Source organism: Pleurodeles waltl, chromosome 4_2 (assembly GCF_031143425.1).
Source record: "Pleurodeles waltl isolate 20211129_DDA chromosome 4_2, aPleWal1.hap1.20221129, whole genome shotgun sequence".
NCBI classification, from domain to species: Eukaryota; Metazoa; Chordata; class Amphibia; order Caudata; family Salamandridae; genus Pleurodeles; species Pleurodeles waltl.
The window spans coordinates 365,202,135-365,224,975 of record NC_090443.1 but is presented as its reverse complement, the minus strand read 5'-3'; the positions used below and the strand labels follow the sequence as shown (position 1 = coordinate 365,224,975).

Here is a 22,841-nt window from a genome sequence, read left to right as displayed (position 1 = left end):
GGCCGGTGTGCCCACTACCACTGCCCCCAGGTCCCTGTTGTTGTTGGGGTGGTGGGTTATCCTGGGTGCCCTGTAGTGGTAGACACACCGCAGATTGACGCGCCCTGGAGACAGAGGCATGGGCCCGCTGGGTGGGAGCTGTGCTGGTGTTCCCAGAGGGGTTTGGGTCTGTAGTGGCCTGGGCCTGTGTGAGGGGAACCGACTGTCCAGAGGTCCCCGACGGTCCGGGCTGGTCATCGGTGTCCAGGTCGACAGAGCTGCTGTCATCGCTGACGGCCTCTTGGGTGGGGGGTGTGGAGAATTCTGGCCCCTCCGCCGCGGTGTGTTGACGGTCGGGTCCTGCAGGGGTATAGAGGTATGGTTATAGTTTCAATGTGTGGCATATGGGTGTATCTGTGGGTTCTCGTGTCCCCAAGTGCTGGCATTCGTGTGTGGGGGCTTTGGTGAGGGTGGCTTGTGGGGGGGATGTGTATATGCATTGGGCATGCTTTGGTGATGGGTGTCCATGCTTAGTGGACGCATGCAGGCCTAGGTTTTGGGATGTGTGGGTTGTGATGGTGAGACATTGGCGGGGAATAGGTGTGCTGGGGGTGGGGGTGAGGATGGTGGTGGGGGTGAGGATGGTGGTGGGGGTGAGGATGGGGGTGGGGGTGAGGGTGGGGTTCGAGGATGGGGGTGAGGTTTGGGGTCTGATTTGGCATGCAGGTGGGGGGGAAGCAGTATTGAAGCTTCAACTTACCAGTATCCATTCCTCCGCCGACTCCTGCGAGGCCGTCAGGATGCAGGATGTTCAAGACTTCCTCCTCCCATGATGTGAATTGTGGGGGTTGAGGTGGGGGTCCTCCGCCAGTCTTCTGCACGGCGATGTTGTGCCTGGATACCATGGAACGCACCTTCCCCCGTAGGTCGTTCCATCGCTTCATGATGTCTTCCCGATTTCTGGGGTGCTGTCCCACTGCGTTCACCCTGTCGACAATCCTCTGCCATAGCTCCGTCCTCCGGGCAATGCTGGTGTATTGTATCTGTGTGCCGAACAGCTGGGGCTCTACCCGAACGATTTCCTCCACCATGACCCTGAGTTCTTCGTCTGTGAAGCGGGGTTGTCTTTGGGGTGCCATGGGGTGGTGTGTATGATGTGTGGGGTGGAGTATGTGTATTTAAGTGAGTTGAGTGTGGTGGTGTGTGTTGTTTTGTGTGTGGATAGTGTGTGGGTGATGGTGTTGAGTGGCTGTGGCTGTTATTTTTTGGATGCTGGTGTCTCGCTCTTGCCTTCTTGACGAATTTTTTAGCGTAGGGGTTTGTGGGTGATGTGGGTGTGTGTTTTATATTGTATTGTGTGTGTGGGAGTGGTGTGTGTATGTGTATCAGGTGTGTGGGATTCAAATCGTCCAATGTGGCTGAGTTTTGTTCGTTTGTGTGTATTCTGACCGCGGCGGTGTGTCCCGCCAATGGAATACCGCGTTTGAATGACCGCCGCGTGGATTCGTGGGTCGTAATGGGATGGGCGTATTTCTGTTGGCGTGACGGTGGAGGTTTGGTCACCTCCACCTTTCCGCCGACCGCTGGTCTGGCGGTCTGTTGTGGCGGTCGGATTTTCGGAGGTTTGCCTTCTGCGGGTCAGAATGACCGTGGCGGGTTTCCGCGACCGCGGCGGGATTATGGAGGATTTCTGACCGGCGGTAGGCGCCTTTTACCGCCGAGGTCAGAATGACCCCCATAGTTCTGAACCGCCCAATGATCTTCTAACCCACCAAATTATGGATTAATTGTACTCAAGAATCTATCTCTATGAGCACAAGTACAATTGTAAACAATTTTGCTAACTTTCTCTCAGAAAGATGAAAAAATCATTGTGAGATTAAAAGACTCCCCATTATTGGCTTCAACATATACTTGGGACAGACACATTTGGATATGGTCATTAATTAAACAAATTACCATGAACTCCTTTCTTCAAATCAGAACCTCAATGAAACTCTCTTCATATGCTAACACCATCCCTATTAACCTGTAAAACTAGGGCTCAGGACATTACCCCGTAATCATCAGGAAAATGAACATCAACATCTTTCTTGATAAAGATGCAGTCCCCTACTCTGTCAAGCCTGGACAGATTACACTTCTGCTGAAAATAAATGTGGTCACTTATGATTTCCAAAATCTGAGTCGACCTGTTTCAGCCTTTTTGATCGGCCATTCAGGGTCATAGGATTTCACCAGGAATATGATTTGTGCCTTTGGATTATTAATGTTGTAATTCAATCGCTAGTCCTTTCCCTATTATGTCAGGACATATACACAGTACAAAACATGCATGGGGTTTACTTGCCCTCTAATTCTTGTGTCTTCATCCCTATTGTGGTGTAATTGTATGTGTCACAACAAGGGTGGGGGGCATATCCCTGTAGTCAGACAACCCTCAAGGGTACCATGCCACCTTTAGCACCTATTTAGCATCCCTTTCTTTTCTTGTTCCCATAAATGCCCCATGACTGTTTCTATCCATATCACAGACTAGGACTGTGAAAGGGAGCTGGGAGTTTCAAAGGCATTTTTATTGTGTACTCTGCGGGACCAGGATGAGACACGATGATGAAGCATGCCACTAATGGTGGGTGAGGATCTTAAAAAAGAACCACTAAGGGTCCAGGTGGGTTCTCTTTCATCGGCTAGCTTATGGTTTAGGTGCATGAGCCCAGTGATATAGGGTATAGGATACTTTTCGTATGTATGTTATTGAACTAGGGAGATAGTGTCCTATGTCCACAAACATTCTCTCTCCCTCCGAGATTATTCAATCTTTGGTCACAATTGGCTGTCAGTAATGCCATTCCAAAACCAGAGACCAATCAATAAGCTACCCTTCCTTGGAAAACTTGAGCAAAATGTTATTTCTGCACAAATTGTCTCCCACATTTCAAACAATATTCTGCTATATTAATTCCAATAAGGATTGCATGTCAGGACCAGAGGCAAGGATTATGCTCATCTTTCGATCCTTTATTACTTTCGGCAGTTGTTTAAAGACAAAAAAAAAAAAACATTTCCCATAACCCCACTGGAAAGAACTACGAAACAGCAAACAATCAACTTTCTCTGAAAGGAGGTTATCACCCCATCAATTCTACACCCTTGAGGATTCCTCAGCAACCTGTGTGCAGTGGATAAACTGGATGGCGGAGAACAACCTGAAGGAGTTCAATAGCTGGTTGGTCTACCACCATTTCAAAATGCAGGGAATCCACCTCCTTCACTACTTGCTGCGTTCTGACGACTGGATGGTGCGTCTAGACCTCAAAGACGCATACTCGACAATCCAGATTTTTCCACCACACAGTTGATTTTTACAATTCCAATGGTGGGGTCTGATCTATGAGTTCAAAACCGTTCCCTCCGGTTTTTCTTCGCCCCCTTGGTTTTTCACCAAGCTTCTGAAGCCAGTAGAAGAGTACTTACAGCTACAGGGATGCCATATGATCATTTATCCCGACGGCCTCTTCCTGGTGGGTCAATGCCCGTTCAGGATGCGAAACCAACTGCAATACATGATTCATCTAGAGAGCCTAGGCTCCTCATCAATGCCAAAAAGTCGCTTTTGACGCATCGAAACAGACCACCTTTCTGGGTTTTGACATCAACTCAGTTGACAAGACTATCAGCCCTCTGAAAAGATTGCGAAAATTCACAGGAAGTTGCAAAAGACTCTGTCCAAACCCTCAACTTCCTTCTGCCAAGTGGCTCGGATAGTATGGCTCCCATCCTCTATCCAGGCAATATTTCCGGGCCCTCTGCATTACAGGGCCATGCAACTGTTTAAAGCCTTTCACTTATGCAGCGGACGTCAGCATTCAGAGCAAATTCCCCTGACAGAGGAAGTGAAGACCGAAATGCATTAGTGGTTGTCCCATATAGAGGTGCGGAACGGCCACACCATTTTTGGCTCAGACCTAATCATCGAATTGGATTGTGGCAGTAAAATCCTCAAGTTTTTTGCATGCTCAATTCTTGTTGGGGCCCTCTCACAGTAGATCTTTTTGCCTCTTGACTGGGTCATCAGATCTCACTGTATTTCAGTTGGAAGCCAGATCCTCAGGCTTCAGCGACAGACGCCTTCTTGCAAAATTGGTCAAAAGAGAAGGGTTATGCGTTTCCTCCCTTCGCCATGATCATGAGGTTGGTGGCGCAGGGGAGGAAACAGCCTGCAGATGTGGTCTTGATCACACCAGTGTGGAGATCTCAAGTGTGGTTTCCAGTCCTTCTGAAACTTTCTTGGGATTTTCCAGTCCCTCTTCCCCACACTCCCGATATTCTTAGGGAACCCGTAAGGTCCAAAAGGGTGCATTGGTGTATTCAACACAATGAGGATCTCTTTGCGTGCGACAAGGTCCCAGTCTGAAATTTTTAAAATCATTTTTAGCATCTAAGGGCATGGCTTATTGTACAGTTAATTCTTACCGGTCAGCTATATGTGCAAGTCACTTCCTGGTTCAACGACTCCAGGTGGAGGAACACATGCTAGTATGCAAGGTTCTGCGAGGAATTCACCTTGTCTTGCCACCGGAGCCTAGATATTCCAACTTGTGGAGCGAATAGTCTTGAATCTTTTTCAGTCACGGCAATGGAATGAATTTCTTTCACATACGGAATTTTCAGAAAAACTTGCAATGCTCTTGTGTCTAATATCTTGACGTAGGGTCTCGGATGTGAGAGCTCTGGTCATTTCAAACAGAGTCTTTACTCCTCAAGGAGTAACGTTTTATGTTTCCAGGAGAACCAAAACAGATTCTAGGGTGATTTCTTAGCCGGCCTTTGACAAATTTCATAAATTGTGTTGCCCACTGTTTTAAAACGTATGAAAACATGAGGAAGATGTGTGTCCTCCAGAAAAACGTTGGCTTTTGATACCCTTAAAAAAAACCTTTCAAGGCAGACGCATCCCCCAACATTGCCCGCTGGGTCGGCTGGGTTATGCAAGAGGCAGGCTTCAGTGTGTCACTTTTCAGAGCCCATTCAGTCAGAGGAGCTATGGCCTCAAAAGCCTTCTCTCTAGGGGCTAGATTAAAGAATATTTTTAATGCGGCCGATTGGTGCTCAGACTCTATGTTTAAGACTTTTTTTCAAGCCAGTGATGTATATGGTGTCTTTGGTGGTGGATAAGCTTTAAACAAGCATACTCCTCGCCTCCGGTCCTGATAGAATGAAAACTTTACTAGCTAACGTAACAGAAAGTTTCAATTCTATCAAGGACAGGGAGGCGAGGATTCATTTAATTTTTTCTTTCCTCCCCAGCATGATGAAGGTTATTTCATATACTTGTTAAAAGTGAGTATCGTGTTTCCTCTCTTGGTGTTGTTAATGAGTTTGATTACTGTTGTTTTAAAGTGGATATGATGGTCTTTTAGTGCTTATGTTCATGGTATTATTTGATTTTCTTTTCACGGATGTTGACGAGATATATTTTGGAACAACCTCAGTTGGACACCTTAGTCAGTTCAGATTTGCTTTCCTTTTTATTCAGGTAACGACTCCACAAAAGGCGAATAATGCAGATGATGTTATACTGTTGTGACAAGAAAAAGGAAGTGCCTGTGGAATGGGCTGCATAGAAAAGGGACGCATTAAGGACTGTTGATTGGTTACTGTTTTGAAATTCTTTCCCTTGGGAAAGGTGTTTTTTTCACCTCTAAACAACTGCTGGAAGTAATAAAGGATGGAAAGATGAGCATAATCCTCGCATCTGTGTCCTTAATAGAATTGATATTATCTGTTACGTTAGGTAGGAAATATTTCACTGCGTTCTACATGCAGCATGGAAACAGCCACCCTTTAAATCCTCGATGATATGCTTAGTCTAAAGGATGGCTGAGATATTTGCCTTCTGGTTTTGTTGGACGTGTCAGCAACATTCACCACCATTGACCCTGGTATCATATCATACTGAATATCCTGTCCATATAAAATGAAAAATAAAGTTACAAATTTTTTCTTCTTCTTAATCTCATCTGGATGTCAATTAGTGAGAGCTGATCACACCCCTGACCTACTCTACTGCAGTGAAACACAGTTATCTATTCACTGACAGACATTGTCATCCGTAGATGACTACATGTAAACCTTGTTTTTGAGCGCATGTTTTTCAGCTACTCCTTTAATCTGTTGATACACCAAAGCCTCTCATAAGTCCTACCCATTACTTCAAACCGACCATCGGGTGATGCTGACTGAATTGCTAGTCATGTCCGTCCTGGACAACTGTAGCACCATCTTCTCTGGCCTTCCCTAAGTCTTCTTTACTCGGCAACAAAAGCTGCAAAACTAGATAGCCAGAATGAGCATTAACCTACACAAGCAAGCCCACGTCACGCCTCTGAAAGTACTTCATCAGCTACTAGTAGAATCTATGATCAAATTCAACGTTCTCTGCAACATCCATAAAAACTTCTGGGAAAAGGGCATATTACTATAGACTTTATATCCTTGCTACACCTCAACTAGAAACCCCTGCTTATTGGCTTTTAATCTGATCCAGTACCAGAAATTCCAGGAAATGAAACACACAGGCAGATCCATAGGAGTAGAGGGTCCAAGACAAAGGAATGGCCTCAAGCCTTTCTTGAGAACTGAACCATATCGCGTTTAGAAAACTCCAGAAAACTGAACTTTTGGAGTTGCTTTTTAACAGACATTTCAAGCTACTAAAACAATGACAACAGAACATTAGAGATCGACATGTACACACTGTGATTGGATGCATTATGCCCTATATCATTTCACCCAGGTCGGTGCTTCTATCCCCCTTCTACACTCAGAAGAAACAGAAAGGCTATATTAGGTGCATTACAAAACTTCCAAACATATAAATACATTTTGTTTAACGTTTGTTATTTGAAGCACCATAACAATTCGTTCACATTGCGCGAACCCTGTAGCTTTGATACTGTTCGGTTCATTTTTGATGCCATAATTATCATTGAAACAATTTATTTCCATTTTTAAAATCATTTTTACATCAGTATTATTTTAAAAGTGCATGAGGAAATTATTGTAGACATCTTAATTTTGAGCCTGGGATATCAGACCTGATGTTGCGATACAGTTATGAAAAGTCTTAAAGCTTTCTTATATCTTTATAGTTGCATGGACATTTCTGTTCCTACCATAATTGACTGACGTTCTTGCATGATTTATGGCAGATTTAGCCTTCTCTAGTCATGCACTCTTCAAGTGCAATACTCTGGACTCACAAGTGCTGCACTCATTCCAGGGCAATGTTAGCACAGGCCACAGAACTTTCACAATTTTTGGATATGTCAGCAGCTGTCTTGAAGATCAAGAGTGCAAGCTTCTGCATTGTCCAGAGCATTCTTGCTGGTTAATCAAGATACAATGGTGCTGCAGCCATTACCTTGTTACCAGATCATGTGAAATCCTAGGAGCTGGTTTCCATTTGGAAGTTAAGGCTAAAAACGTATATGTATTCTAATGTATTAAGTGGGTTTTGGATATACATTAAATTGTTCAAAGTATTGCTTCAGAGATAACCTGCAGAGACCACTGCAAAAAAGGAAAACAAAGTCAGAACCAAAATTTAGAAAATTAATAAAAACTATTCTTTTGGACAAAATGTTCCACTTTAACAGGGGGCCCGATTGCTATCTTAGCACTGGAAGGCCCTTTTAGGTAGCCACACGCTTTACAAATCCTGGAAAATAGAATAGAATAGAATAACCTTGAAGGGATGTAAACTTTACACTTTTTTGTACATCTATATTCTACGACGTGAGGAACGGAAAAGATCCTCATATTTTTAAAGACTGCTGATATTTACGATGCATTTGTTAATATAAATATAGTGGAATGTGCTTAGGAATGTGATTCCTTTGGAGCAGTAAGATAATTTACTCCTTAAGAATACTGGTTTATATTTCAGTTTAAGAAGCAATCTTAAAAATATAGCAGAAGATGCGAGTGTGTACTTGTAAAAACAGGAGGGAGTTGTCTTTACCATAAAACAGAGTGATGTTGTAGTAGATTGTACATGTTACAAGGCCTGTTAAATTAGCTTTCCTTGGAGACTCTTATGCTGCAAGTTCTGGCAGTTAGCAAACAATACCACATTTCACTGTTACAGGCATCTGTGCATTTTACTATTGCGTTCTGATTTTGAACAGTTAGTACTGTGTCTTACCTCTCTGTCAGAGGCTGATGTACGGACTCTAATACAGACATCCTTACATTGTCTGTATTTCGTGATGCATTTTTGTGATGATAATAACAGCCCACTGCCAACCCGTCTGTTGGTGTAACAAAGATTTGGCTAAAAAAGCTGTCTTTCCATAAAAGATAGTGGTGTTAATGTAGATTTTGTTTATGTTTCAGTTTTAGGAATGTCGGAGTTCCACCAATATCCTAGGGAGTCTAAGGCACAGGGAATAATCTGGAGGCATATCATATCATTTGTTATAGCGAATGGGTTTGCAAAGAAATAAGTTATTAAAGTTAGTAATCTTCACTATACAGAACCTAGCAGAGTGACAAGATATAAAGGTGATGTCCACTGCCTCTGTTTATGATCTTATCCCATTTCTGGTTATCTGGATCTACTACTAACAATAATATTCCTACTGTGCATGGCCCGTCGTGGATTTGGAAAAATGCATAACATTTCATCACTCCCCTTGAATCAAGAAATCAGGTTAGCGCATTCAGACAAATATTTTATTTTGTTTTAAAGTCAAAAGAGATAAAACTGTTTCTGACCCGATAATGAACCCAAAGCAATGATATTTTCTGTAGATACTTCTCATATGTAGCCCACTGGTGGGTATCAACTGGCATGGTAAATGGCAACTGAAGGTTTTTATGTGAATTTGTACCGAAGGTTATGGTACCAACATGGAATTTTGAATATAGTACGGCACAGATACAGGCTTCACGATATCGAGTTGAACCACATAGTCAAGGTAAGTAAATGTTGTATTATGATAGTAAGTCTAGATTTTCACACGTATGGTTACCAGGGTAGCTTAACAATGTAGTGGAAGTCTCTGTGTAGGCAAGGGATCGCAATTTTGACATTAAACCAACACAACAGAACCTTATTTCGTAGGATTGTGCTAATACATTGATGTATAGTACGACTTTCTCAAATGAAGGTGAACTGTTCATAATATTAGGTTTCTATTATGCATGCGCCCTGTTGGTCTTTGTGTACAGAAAATAAAACAACATACAACATGACAGAAAGCAAAACTGTCAGAACTTGTTGCAGAACTCTGCCCCTCTGAACTTGGGCTAGATATGAATTAAAGTGCATAATGCACAAAGGTGCATCCATTCATACAGGCCATTCAATGTAAGGCTACACAGATTAACATTTTTGTCTACAGAAAAACGTTAAATCCCAAAGCTTCCCTGGAAGGGTTTCTGTTTAGCTTGCACTGTGGCACGGCACAACCTTAAATAAAATTAAAACCAACCAATGTGGGAAATGTCTGTGGCAGATCTTTGCAGCTCTTAGTCGGATAATTTGTGAGCTATCCAGGAGTACATCTTTTAGGAACTAAAGATGAGTATCATTCAACAAATTGCAAATGCAAAGTGTGTATTCTAAAGTTTCAGAAATGCTTCCTTTCATTTGAGGACACCCACAAACCAGTTATAAGTTGATTAATTACATGCACATCTAGGTAGCCTCAACAAGTCAAATAATCTTGTACGTTGAGTTTTGTGATGATAGTGCCTTATTTAGAATCAGATACTGTGGGGAGCTGCTGCCCAGCACCTCACAAGGATACCGTCTTGAGTGTTCCAGGCATGCCAAACTTCTATGCTGATCCTGTAGACATATTGTATATCCTACAGTTTGATTATCAACAGCCTAACTTAAAATTGAGACATGACAGCAAATTATTCCTTAAGGCTTCTATGGGTTTAGGCCAAGGTAGTTTCAGAATGTTGAGAATAACTATACATTGTCTCAGAAATCATTGTACTAAGAGTAGAATTTTCTATCATGGTCATTTTGGATTTGGGCTAAAAAGCATCCTCTTTTGTCTCAGAAGCCCTTTGGGTCTTTTGTGGTCTTTGAACTGTCCCTTTGCCTGCTGTCATATGTCAGCTCCCCCTTCTTCCTCTGTCTATTGTCCTTAAAGCAATGCTTCTTTCTGTTGATTCTGGGTGAGTTCCCTTCCCCATGAGATTTCTGGAGGTAGATAGCATCAGCTGAGTGTGCCTCTTTATGCCTCAACATGTTTAACATGGACAATTTCCCCCTAGTCCTCTGTCCCCAACCTAAGAGTTTGATGCTCGCACAACTTGATATAACACTAGTAATCTGTCCTTTGGTTAATTCATTGGGATCTTCCCCTTCTGCTGTCATTGAGTCCTTTTTTTTTGCGTTCTTGCTCTACCCTCTTCTGGGCCAGAGGCACATATTTTTTGTGCAATGATGTTGGCCATAGGCTGTGTTTGCTCACAATAAACACCATATCCCAGTGTTAGAAAAGGTTTGGATTAGAAACAGATGCAGTTTTCTTTGGACTATTGAATGAAGCTTCAATACAAGCTATTTCATACAGCTGCCTCCATTTTGTGTAGCAGTGCTCCTGTGTGCTGCTAGATGGAATCATGTGACTCTACGGAGACTCCACACTGCCCTCAATGTGATAAAAGGGAAACGTATATAAGCTCCTGCACGCTAAAGGAAGCTTCCCTTTTCGCTCCTTCAGACACAGAACAGGAATACATATTAATAATGGGGTGCTGATAACTAGGGACTGAAGGTTAGTAGCTTGTTCTTCTGACATACATTTAACCACAGATTCCTCAACTGGGAATAGATACCAAGGCATAGGGTATAAGGAGTGGGCTCTGACGAAAACTAATTGCAGAATTGAGCAGGCAAAATGTCCTTCCCTGGCAGTCAAGGCATTAGTTCTTTTTTGAAGTAAAAATGACTTACCTTAGTAACCCTCTTTCTAGTGGATAATCTAATAAACCACAGATTCCTCACCTTGTGGATATTCCCTTCCCAGGCATCAAACAGAATCTGGAAACTCAAAAGCAGTATTCCTGCATACCAATAAGTGGCATTGTGCAGCTCTGCACCAACACTGTTCCTCTAAGTAGGTGACGAGCAGGGCCACAAAGAAGCGTCACCAAACTGCATTAACATCAGTTGCTTTCAACTAATTCTTTGCGCCCTCAGACACTGTGCACATTGACAAATAGGCTTTATCAGTGTTACAGATCTCTAATTTGGGACCTTTTTAGATGGGAAATAATCCATTCTACAGAACAGGGAGGTTTGAGGCTCGTGAGGAATCTACAGTCAGATGGCGTATCGACCAAAAAATGGATTCCGGAAGGTAAATCATTTGATTTTCTAAACAAGACTTCTAACCCTATATTCCTCTTGTTGTGAATAGATACCATGTAGTTTTTCCCAATGGTGGTGGGTCTGTGGAATGGCTCAGACCAAAAGGTGCCCATCCTGAAGGACTAGCAGGGCAAAACTGCTTTGTGAACTTGTGCAGTGATGCCCAAGTAGCAGCCTGATAGATATCCAAGACAAGCAGTCTATATACCAGCAGTAGTAGCAGCCTTGGCTCGAGTGGAATGAACCCTCCATTCTTCAGGAGGCTGCTTCTTGGCTAGTGCATAGCAGATGTAATGTAGATTATTATCCACCTAGAGATGGTTATTTTTTTGCCCTGCCTCGGCTTTCATTGTTCCCAAGAAGTCCACAAAGAGTTGTTGGTCCACCCAATGGTCTATGGTACAATCAATGTAGAAATGGGTAGGGTTTCTTGGGGGAAGACGCAGGGGAAAGTATGCGAGAAGGGTGATGGTAGGAAGGCCTTAAACCCCACGCGGATCACCCGCAACTCTCAACAAATTGATGTGGAGGTGGTTTCCGATGGAGTTGACAGTCCTCTGATCTCCACCTCTCCCAGATAGTTATCCTAGCTCAGCAGTGATGCATTCATTACCACCTCCAGCTCTGGGTAGGGTAACGAGAGGGTATCTGACACTGGCCCAAAAATGGTATAGCAGAAACCACTGCAGATCTTTTACAGTTGCCTTCAAAACCTGGATGGAATCCGATACCTGTGCCGTCTGGTGGGGTTGACTAACAGGCTGCAGGAGATTAATTGCCCCAACAGCCTAAATGTCATCCTCACAGAAAAGCAGAACATAGGCTGAAACATCAGGATCATAACCCAAATATCCTGGACTCGCTACTCTGGGAGGAAGGCACAAAACTGTAACATATCCGGGATGGCTCTGATGAAGAGGAGTGTCTGCAAAGGAATAAGCTGTGATTTTGCCACACTGATAATAACATTGTTAGAAGGTTTGCAGTCTTCTGAAAATGTTCTACGCTGTAATCTGGAGGTGCAAGTCAGCGTTCAATAGCCAGTTGCCGACGTAGGGTGAGACTGGCAAATCCACTCTCCGAAGGCATACTGCAGTCACGGCCATAACTTTCATGAACACCCCAGGGGTATTGGTAAAAAAGAGCACCACAAAATTATAAATGCCCACTATAAACTGCAGATAATGCCTGTTGGCCTGCAGGACTGGAATACGGAAATAGGCGTTCTGCAGGTGCAACGTTACCATCCATCCTCCAGGCTGGAGGGTAGACAAGACCTGGGCCACAGTAAGTATATTTAATATGTCCTTCCACAGGATGGAGTTTATAGGGTGGAGCTCTAAAATAGAATGAAAGCCACTATCCTTCTTTAGCACAAGGAATTAAAAGGGGTTACACCCAATTCCTACTTTGAAAGCCGGAACCCTCCTGATGGCTCCTTTGACCAAAAGTGCTTGCAGTGTGTGACCCTTGGTCAGCTGCACTGATGGGGGTAGAAGGTGTGGCAGAGTAGAAAGAAATGGGATGGCTCTAGTCCTGAGGGGACAACCTATTTGTCTGAAGTGATGTCTCACCAGCCAATGAGGAAAAGTCCAGAGGCACTCTTGAAGGAAATGGTGATTCACTTAATGGCATGTCAATCAAAAAAGCCTAGACATCTCCTGAGAAGACTGTAGACCTCTTTTAAACATGGTGCCGAGGCACCACATTTGTACCCTTTGCCTGACCCAGGAAATCAGTTGTGTCCAGACCAGACCAAATAATACATTTTGCTGCATCCCAGCCATCCTGGATTGTTTGGACTAAAGACATCCGTAGCTCTTCTGGAAACGCCAGTAATATTTCACCTACCAGGTCCCACAAAGCAATAATGTATTGGCCCAGAATGCAGCTGGCATTGACAGATGATAAAGCAAGGCTGGAAAAAGAGAACACGTGCTTGCCAAATGTCTTGATGCGGTCAGGAGGGGTCATACGCAAGGCATTAGGGTTTACTCTGCGTGTGTACGCCTGTACCACCGAACTCACCAGAACTGGGTGTTTAGTCAGGAAGTCAGGGCCACCCGGCGCTGGTCCATGGTGATGAGCTACTTGCCTATTGACTGAGGGTTCAGAACATGGTTTTGCACAAGTGCCCAAGAGGGTATCCAGGCTGGGGAATCTCTGAGGAAATTGGTCTTTACACCCATGAAAGGGCGAGGCATGTCAAGGACCTCTGCAGCCCATTGCATAACAATGTCGAAAGAATACCTCTATCCTGTGGCAGGACCAGAAGAAGTGACCAGTCCAGTGTCTGGGAAGGTCCAGACCACCTGCATCCTGTATTTCTGTATGCATACTGTGGGCCAAATTTTTCCCCTGAATCATTGTCATTATTGTGGGAATCAGAACCACAGTGCAAGTGTAATGTATGAGTTCTGCTGTGTGGTAAAAGCCAATTTGTCAGAGTTAAAGGGTTGGCTATTGGCTGCTCTCCTGTGGGATCTGAATGTGGCCTCGAATTAGGTTGATAGGAAGCTAGGTCAGAGTCATAAACTGCTGTATAGGCTCTGGATCCTCTTTCGGCAGCATCAATTTCAAGGGAACTGCTGCAGGAAACGGCACCGGAGCTGAAGTCAGCACTAAAACCACTGCGGAACCCAAAGCAGTTTCAAGAGGTATAGACAGCACTAAAGGTAAACCCACTGGCAGGACAACGGTTGGAGGCAGCTTTGAATCCTTGGGGCCTGAAGGCTCACCAGAGGTATCCAAAAGCATGCCAAATATGCACAACATGGTCTCCTTAAAGGCCTCGATCAGCTACAGATTTGCTAATAGATTAAAAAATGTGGGTTACATTAGGACCAGATTCGAAATCAGCTCCTCAGAAGTTCGGGAGTGAGACAGAGTGGCACGTTGACCCTCTAGCGCCTTCTCTGGAGTTCAAGAATGGCAGGAAGGCGCAGATTCTCGTTTGAACTTCTGTACTTCTCCTTTCACTTACCCAAAGACCTTGACTGCAAAGAGGATCTGATGCAGGAATGACTTTGACCGGTCACAGTGATAGTCTTCGGACATTTGGTGACAGAGATTGGCCTTATGGTCCTGTATGGCCTAAGAGTTCATCTGGTAGTCCAACCCTAGACACTATAGGAATACCTCTTGAAGATGTGCCACAGTCATCTGTTTGCCACAGTCCCTACAACGTTAAAGTCTTGACGTTTTGTGAGATCACATATCTCCTTTGCATACTGGTACAAACATTTTTTGGGGGGGAAAGGTTAATCAAAGACGGGAGGAGTAGAGCTCGGGATCTGGGTCTGAAGGTGCAAAAAGAAAGTAACTGATGTCAGTGCACCTGGGTGGTGCTTACATGTAACTCCACTTGTAACTTTAGGACCGGAATGACACTGGTGCAGAACTGTATGACGCCACCTACTGATGCAGAAGAGTACTGCTTTTTTCAAGTTTCTGGATGCTGTCTGACGCCTGGGGGAAATATTCACATGGTCAGGCAATTGCATTTAGAAGTATCCATCAGAATGTATGCACCACAGCCCACGTTGGAGCTTGGCAGATATCAAAAATATGAACCACTCACACCAATGCAGCGGTAGCAGCCCTACAGCCTTGCACCAGTGGAATTGGCTCTTACACCTTCTGGGCTCTGCTTCCTAGCCAGAAGGCTGCCTCTTCTGCACAGCCTTCCCTTTGTGTGCTCCAGGGAATCATACAAAAATTTGGTCGCCTTCTCAATGGTCAATGGCCATGACCAATATAAAGCAATGCACTTTTGGTAGCCTCTTCTGCTCTTTTCAGGAGGAATGGGGAGAAAAGAGCTCTGGGAGAGATTTATTGCCCAATGTGGAAAGGAGTCACGACTTTAGATGATAAAATGGCCACCCAAGACTCAGCACCTATTTGTCTGGAAAAACTGTGGCATAAGGAACCTGCATTGAAAGTGTCTGTAGTTCACTCAAGCAATGAATTGACATAATCACAATGAGGAAGACAGTCTTCAAGGTCAGAAAATGCAGCTAGCAGCAATGTATAGGCTTCAAAGGGGTACACATGAAGAACGTCAAGACCAAATTAAAGTTCTAGTGTGGCATCACAAACAGCTTGGGAGGAAACATGTGTTAAACCTTTAAAACGTTTCATAACGGGCGATTTAAACACAGAAGGACAAATGACCTTTTACAGTGATAAAACTGAAGGATGTCCAAAAGCTTCGCCTGATGGGGGCATCAGTGCCCTTTTCACCACAACAGGCTTCAACTTGACAAAGCTTCCTGCATAAGTGAATTTTGAAGATGTGCATCTAGCAGTAAGGATTTAGGTATCAGAGCGAAAGTAGTTTATTTCTACTTCTCCATCTCCGTGCATGGAGCTGTAAGTTGTGTAGATTCAAGTGGAGAATCCCACCCTGCTGCTCAGACATGATGTCCTCCAAATCTGGTAGCCTTATCAAAGGATAGATTCTTATGCTCAGGAGTTCTGGGGAGCACACTCTTTTGTGGAGCCACCAGGATGAATTTGCCCCAGTCGTCTCTGACCTTCAGGAGTGGTAGTGGTAGGAAGGTGTATAGGAGTCTCTTGTCATGTTTCAGCTTCTAATGAGTGTTGTTGTAGAAACTCCGGTGCGCATAATTGTTGATTATTGTGGAAAAAATATCCAGTCAGAACTCTCCGTACCGGTGTAAGACGTCCTGGGCTACCTTGGGTTGTAGAAGACCACTTGTGGTCTGCCAAAAGAAATGTAATCAGATCAAGGTGTTGAATAGGTCACCTTGATGCTGGGCCCACTGGGATATCAGGTTCCACTGCAGGGTTGAAGTAGCTGACAAAGACGATGCACAAAGCTAAGAGGCCTAGAAGCCTCGAAGGCACCCTCACCTGGATTGAGTCAGAAACATTGGGATCATAACCCAAATGTTCTAGACACACTGAGGCAGAGAAAAAGCCTTGAACTCCACTGTGTACAGAATCTTCCCAAAGAGCAAGAGCATCTGTGATGGAATCAAGTGGTGTTTTGGATCATGGATGGTAAACCGCAGACATATTAGGTGGTTTGCATCGTCCAGTGCCAGTCGTTGAAGCCTTCAGCAGCCAGTGGTTGAGGTATGAGAAAAGAGAAATCTCCAACCACCACCATCACGTTTGTGACAACAAGAGTGGTGCTGGTGAAGTCAAAGGGAGGCACTGCAAAATAAAAAATGGTCCTGCCCAATCTGAACCTCAGGTAACATCTGTGGGGCTGCAGGATGGGTATATGAAAATACTCATACTGCAAGTCCAAGGACATCATCCAGTTTCCCAGGTTCAGAGCAGAAAGGTCTGAGCCAATGTGAACATTCTCAATTTGTCCTTTTGCAGGAAGGTATTCAGAGACTGAAGGCCTAAATTAGGCCTGAGGTCGCAGTCCTTTTTCGGGATGAGGAAGTAGTGAGAAAAATAAATCCCACATCCCGCTCCTCCCCACTTTCCTTGTTCGGGATCCGCTCTGTGGCACCCTTGGAGAGAAAGAGGTGTACTTCTCTGAGCAGGATGGACAGATGTTCAACCAAAACTCGCTGTCCTGTTGGGAGCAGTTTTGGGTGAGGAGGAGAGAAAAGGTACAGAATTGTCTTTCTGAACCTTTTGTAGGATCTATCAGACGTGATAGTTTGCCAAAGTGGGAGGAAGTGCAGGATCCTGCCTTACCGTCAGTGGACATGTATCTCTCCGGCGGAACTAAAGCAGCATGTTAGCTGTAGTCGCAGGGGAAGAGGACTGGAGGACTTGTGCCCCTGTAGATTCACGCACTATTTGTTGGATACATGTTCGTGACCCTAAACAAACTGAACTCTCGATTACAACACAAGCAAGGAAGACTATCTCTTATGATAAGCCAGCTCCGTAGAATAACCCCTTAAGCTAACCCCTAAGGAAGGTACTGTAAGCTTTGCTGTCTTTAAACATTGCAAAAAGGTGCCTGCCTTCTTTCTGAATAGGAGAGACCCATCAATGAGCTATCAGGAAAACCTGTACATAGCCGGAGTATGGAGTGGAAAGGACAATGCTGGTTCAAAATGCCCTAATAATGCAGTCTGAGGTATTCAAATAGGCATGAATAACAAACTAGACCTTTTCCTGCTCATCATGGATCAACTGAGCCAGAGAGCCCCAATGATATCCTGGGACTGCTCGCAAGATAACACTGGCCATGGCCCAAAGGGCATGAGGATCGGTGTAATAGACAAATTGTGTTCATGGATCGGTGGAGTGGGAAAATATGCTTTTGCCAAAGAGATCAATCCTTTCAAATTCTCTATCCAGAGGACTGGTTGGAAAATAATTAGGATTCATCTTACTGGTTAAGGAATGCACATTGAGACTTTCTGTAGTTGAGTTCTTGGTGAGAAAATCTAGATTACCCGGCACTGCTCTATGGCGTCTTGCCACCTGATGGCTTGTGGGCGAGTAGGTAGCTATCACAGTATATGCCCTCAAGTCACAATGTAAGCAAGGCACTTTCTTCCACTGGTTGCAAATGTTACGAGTCAAGCTCTGTGTCACAGGAGGTATCAAGCCTACTGCAATTTCATAAACCTGTATCAAGCCCACTGCCTTCCTGTATAAGACGTCCTCAGTGTAATGAGGGGGAAGCAAGCCATTCCCCTCAAATCATCATCATTATCATCAATATCCTCGGGTGCACATGCTCAAAGTCAGAATCAAAAGAATAATGGAGAATTTGCTGATAGCTGTGATGCAGTAGAGGCACAGGCTTATAGTCAGGTTGCTTGGGAAATGTTTGTTCTTGAGTATTTTTGTGGTGTGACTTAGGTCTAGCTCAGGCATACGTCTGTTCACGATCCAGCATGGCTGTCAGCACCTGGTCATCTACTAGCTTTGGAACTGGAGTTGGGGTAGCAGGAATTAATGTGGAGTCATGGGATGGCGTTCAAGACTCTGCTGGAGTTGATAGGGGCCTTGTAATGGGTACTACGGAGACAGACTGTGCCAGGAAGGGACCAGTGGCAATAACCCCCGTGGAGAACATTCCGATTCCTTGGGGACCTAAGGTGCAACGGAGGGTGCTGGAAGCATGCTGAAAATCTGCAGAATCTTTGAAGGCCTCAATATACTGCAGGGTCTGCTACGGACCTGGGAACTCAGGCTTGTCTGGACCAACTAAGGAATTGGTTCTATGGCTGGTGACCTTTGTGCCTTCTTTTTGGCATTAAAGTGGGATGGTGCGGAGTCCTGCTTTGTTTTCCTATGTTTGCGCTTGGACTTTGACTTGAGAGAGGATTTCGAGCGGGAAGTGAAGCGGTCATGGTGAAAGCTAGCTGACCATGACAGGGTCTGAGAATTAGAGCGGCAGCAGGATCTGCACAAAGACCATGGCTTCTAATCTTCGGCGCAGAATGACTTTGCCTCCATGTCTGAATTGCTTTTGAGTGCATAAGGTTGCATTTATCACACAAATGTGCCCAGGCTTCAAAGTGGGTCTGTGATTGACATGTTTCCGGCAGTCGAAGCACAGGTTAAATCCTGATGTGTTTGTTGGAGACATAGGTGGTCATTCCGACCTCGGCGGTCTTTTCAATAGACCGCCGAGGGACCGCCGTACGGAAGACCGCCAGTGCTGGCGGTCTTCCGCACGGGCCATTATGACCGTTGGCAGGGCTCTGCCCGTTTCCGGACGAAGAGCCGCCAACAGCCATACTGGCGGCAGCCGGGGAAGTGGAGGTAGCTCCACCGCCACCCCAACAGAACACCGCCCAGCGAATCACGACCTGTGATTCGCTGTGGCGGTGTTCTGTTGGCGTGGCGGTGTCGGCGGAGCTGCCCCCATGGGTCCCGTTCCCTCCCGGAGGATCACCAGAACAGGTAAGGTGACCGTACGTTAGGGAAGAGGGGTGGGGGGGGGGGTGTTGTGAGTTGTGTGCGTGCATGGGGGTGTGCATGTGTGTATGTTGAGGGGGCGTGTGAGTGCGTGCATGAATGCGGGGGTGAGTGCGTGCATGAATGCGGGGGGTGTGTGTATGTGCATGAGTGCGTGCATGAATGCGGGGGGTGTGTGTATGTGCATGAATGTGTGCGTGTATGTGTGTATGTGTGTGTATATGTTGGGGATCGGGTTGGGGAGGGGGGTCCTGAAACCTTTCGGGGGTTGTAGGGGTGGTGGGGGGGTAGGGGAGGGAGTCGGGGTGGGGTTGGGGGAGACCCCTATCAGTGCCAGGGAAGGGATTCCCTGGCACTGATAGTGCTTTCCGCCATGGATTTCATGGCGGTCCCAAACCGCATGAAATCCATGGCGGTAAGCCGGGGTCAGGCGGGTTGGAATACCGCCGGCGGTCGTTACCGCAGTGACGGTCGGAACGGTGAAGCGGCGGCTGGCCATGGCGGTAACTGCCATGGTCAGAATTCATGAAAAAAGACCGCCAGCCTGTTGGCGGTCTTACCGCTGCTTCACCGCCGACCGCCACGGTCGGAATGACTGCCATAATTCTCTACTAAAGTCTTAAGCAGCACTCCGGATCAACATTGGAATGCGCTTGCTTAAATAAAGGAACTGACCTAAGCGCACAAAGGTGGTGTTAATATGTGGCCCTGCTCCGTTATTTGCTGGGTGCTAGGAAGTAAATGCGGAGCTGCACAATGCCAAATAGCGGCAAGCGGGAGCACTGCTACAAAAGTCTTTGGATCCTGTCTGCCACCTAGGGATATTCTAAGGTGAAGAATGTGTGGCTAAAGGTATCTATCCAAAACCCATCTTTTCAATCGACCAAGTCCTGACATGGGGAACCCAACAGCATGGTAGAACAGCAGCTCCAAGTCCAGCAGACAAGCATTCAATGCCCAACTAAAAGACATTCAATTACAGGACCAAATGAAGGGCCTCTTGAGTAGTGCCAACAGAACACATACCAGTACTACACTGACCTACTAACCTTGACGACTAACCATGCACAAATGGAACCCCATATACCAACCTCTAATTTGAGAGCAACTTGGAATCCGTTCACAGTTGGGATCTCTCAAACAGTGTCAGGAAACAACACAGTTATGCATTTATATAACGAATACATTTAAACAATCAACCTGTCTGTGATTTCAGCTGTATCTGTTTAATTATGTTAATTTCTAACCAAGTTTTTAGATTATGTAAATCTGCCCTGGGATACCCTATGTCACTAAATCTTTGTATGGTTTGAGATCCTGTTTAGCCTCTCCTACCACCCCTTCACATATTTTCTCAAGTTTTCTATACAATATACAGGAAACCATTTTAAAATAAGAGACTTGTTAAGTTTTCTGACATTGGGAAGCTCTCTGCTACACAATGCTCCAAAGAACCTAGTTACTGTGTGTACTGCATTTACAAACCTCATAAATATATCATGTAAAACAAAAATCAAATTCTTGGCCTCCACTACCCCCAGACCTCTCCTTGCCTCTACGTCTTTTCCAAACCACATGGCTATTCTTCTTCCAAAAAAACATATGGCCATATAGTTTAACTTGTTTGTGAGGCAGATGTTCCTCTCCAGCTCTCATTCTGTGTCACTCCAGCTACTTATATATGGAGGGCTTCCAAACATCTCTTCGTTTATGCGGGCAAATCCTGTCCGAACACCTTAGGTAGAGCACTGCAACACCCTCCTATTTTTAGCACGTTTCAACGCACAATGCCTTTGACTCTTAGCTAAACCTAGCAGCTCTTCAAATCCCTTAGTTGCAAAACCACAACGTCTTACTGCTACCAGGTCAGGATGCTTGCTGCAAAATACAGGACACTATTCAAAATCATCGTCTTAAAAATTAAGAAAGCATGTGTCACCTCAACCCATAGCTCTCAAAACCTCACCTGAGAGGCCCCAATACAGATGCTGCGCTCACTGTCTAGCTTTGATTAAGTAGCCCTGAGCCCAATCAAATTTTGGGTTCTTCAAACTTTTAGCATTTATCCACTGGAATAGCCTCCTTGACAAACTTGGAACTGAATCCTCCCTCTGCTTTTAAGTTTTCAATGTTCACATCTTTGTTATCAAGACCCAAAACAGATAACCAAATTCACTGTGTCCGACTCTGACCAAATAATATCATGTACACATTAATAAGACAACAGTCTTATGTTTTCATATAGTCAAAATACTGTCCAGACAATCACTAATCATTCTCGCAACACCTCTGCAACCACTCTGCCTCTACAACCCAATGTACCAAACTTGATACTATGCATAGCACTTTTTCTTTTAACAATTCACATTTAGAATAGAAAAAAAATAAAAACGTGGAATCTGGACACCTAAGACTGAAATACTGTAGTAATCAGGCTATTTCCAAAGGTCACTGCTTTGTGGTGCCTTAGTATGTATTTTTTGGTGTCCTAAAAGAGTGTCCTTTCTACTGAACCGTTTCCCACACACATTGCACTGAAACGGTCTTTCCCCTGTGTGCCTTTTTTCGTGCCTTTGCAAAGCTCCAAGTTGATTGAAGCTTTCACCACATATGGTACAATGAAACGGTCTTTCACCTGTATGCACTCTTTCATGCTTTATAAGATTTGATATTGATGTAAAGCTTTTTCCACACACCGTGCATGCATGTCTTTTTACTCTGGGTGGTTGCCGACGCCCAGGATAGCTGATTGTTCGGTCTATTTTCTCACTTTTAGAAGTATATGGTTTGCAAAGCTGCAGTGGGTTTGATTTGCATGGAGTAATGTCATTTCTCACTCTCCTCTCAGATATATTGTATGTATCTGATCGCCGCACGCAGGGTGCCGCCTGACATACGCTGAAAGGAGTATGTTCAGTACTATCAATTTGCCAATGTGCAGGTGCCTCTACACTCATTTCACAGTCACTTCCGGATCGTATGTGGCTTGCAGAAATTCTTCTCTCTTGGTCAATATGGGCTACATTTACTTCGCTTTTTTTCGGTGCGAGTTTGCAAAGGCTTGTTGCAATTTGATGCTTTAAAGAAATGCCCCCTGTTCGCATTCCATTCTTGTTGCGATTACCTGCAGGTATGAAATTAATGAACACTATCAGTTTTTTACAAGCGAAAATCTACACAGTTACAATATTTTCACACTGATCATTGGGTAGTCTTCTCTAGCCCTACAAAATGGAGTTGATTGTGTAATACCTTATGAAAGAAGCCCAAAGAGGTGGTATGCTCTCTGTGGATGACAGAATTGCTAATGTATGCTGGGAAGTGAGCCAATGAGGGGATTGAATAGCTGTGTCTAAGAAGACGACACTAAGAAAACAAAAAAAGTGATGGGTGAAATGCCTGAACTAATCTGAGCCCTGTAAAATCATGGTGCTGCATTCCAGTCAATTATTTTTCCCCACTATGCCATCTCAAGGTAAGGGCCAGGAACTTGCAAATAAGCCTTGGTGCTCCTCAAGTATGAACATTTGAGCCTAAATGACCACTTTAAGTCCTCAATGAATGAGAACACAAAAGCAACCTCATACTG

At 44.7% G+C, this 22,841-nt stretch overlaps 1 protein-coding gene across 4 annotated transcripts in view; it reads right to left on the bottom strand.

Annotated features, from left to right (window-relative positions):
• Positions 1–22,841, bottom strand: part of LOC138292722 (zinc finger protein 135-like) — a 178,858-nt gene that overhangs the window by 37,082 nt on the left and 118,935 nt on the right. Inside the window, exon 6 of one of the 4 annotated variants that reach the window (XM_069231457.1) lies at positions 21,949–22,376. The exons of 2 other annotated variants lie outside the window; for them this stretch is intronic. In XM_069231457.1, the coding sequence (XP_069087558.1) occupies positions 21,949–22,376 (428 nt within the window). Of the gene's footprint in view, positions 1–8,696; positions 22,377–22,841 lie in introns of those variants that run through there. One more of the 4 variants, XM_069231455.1, reaches the window with a different exon arrangement.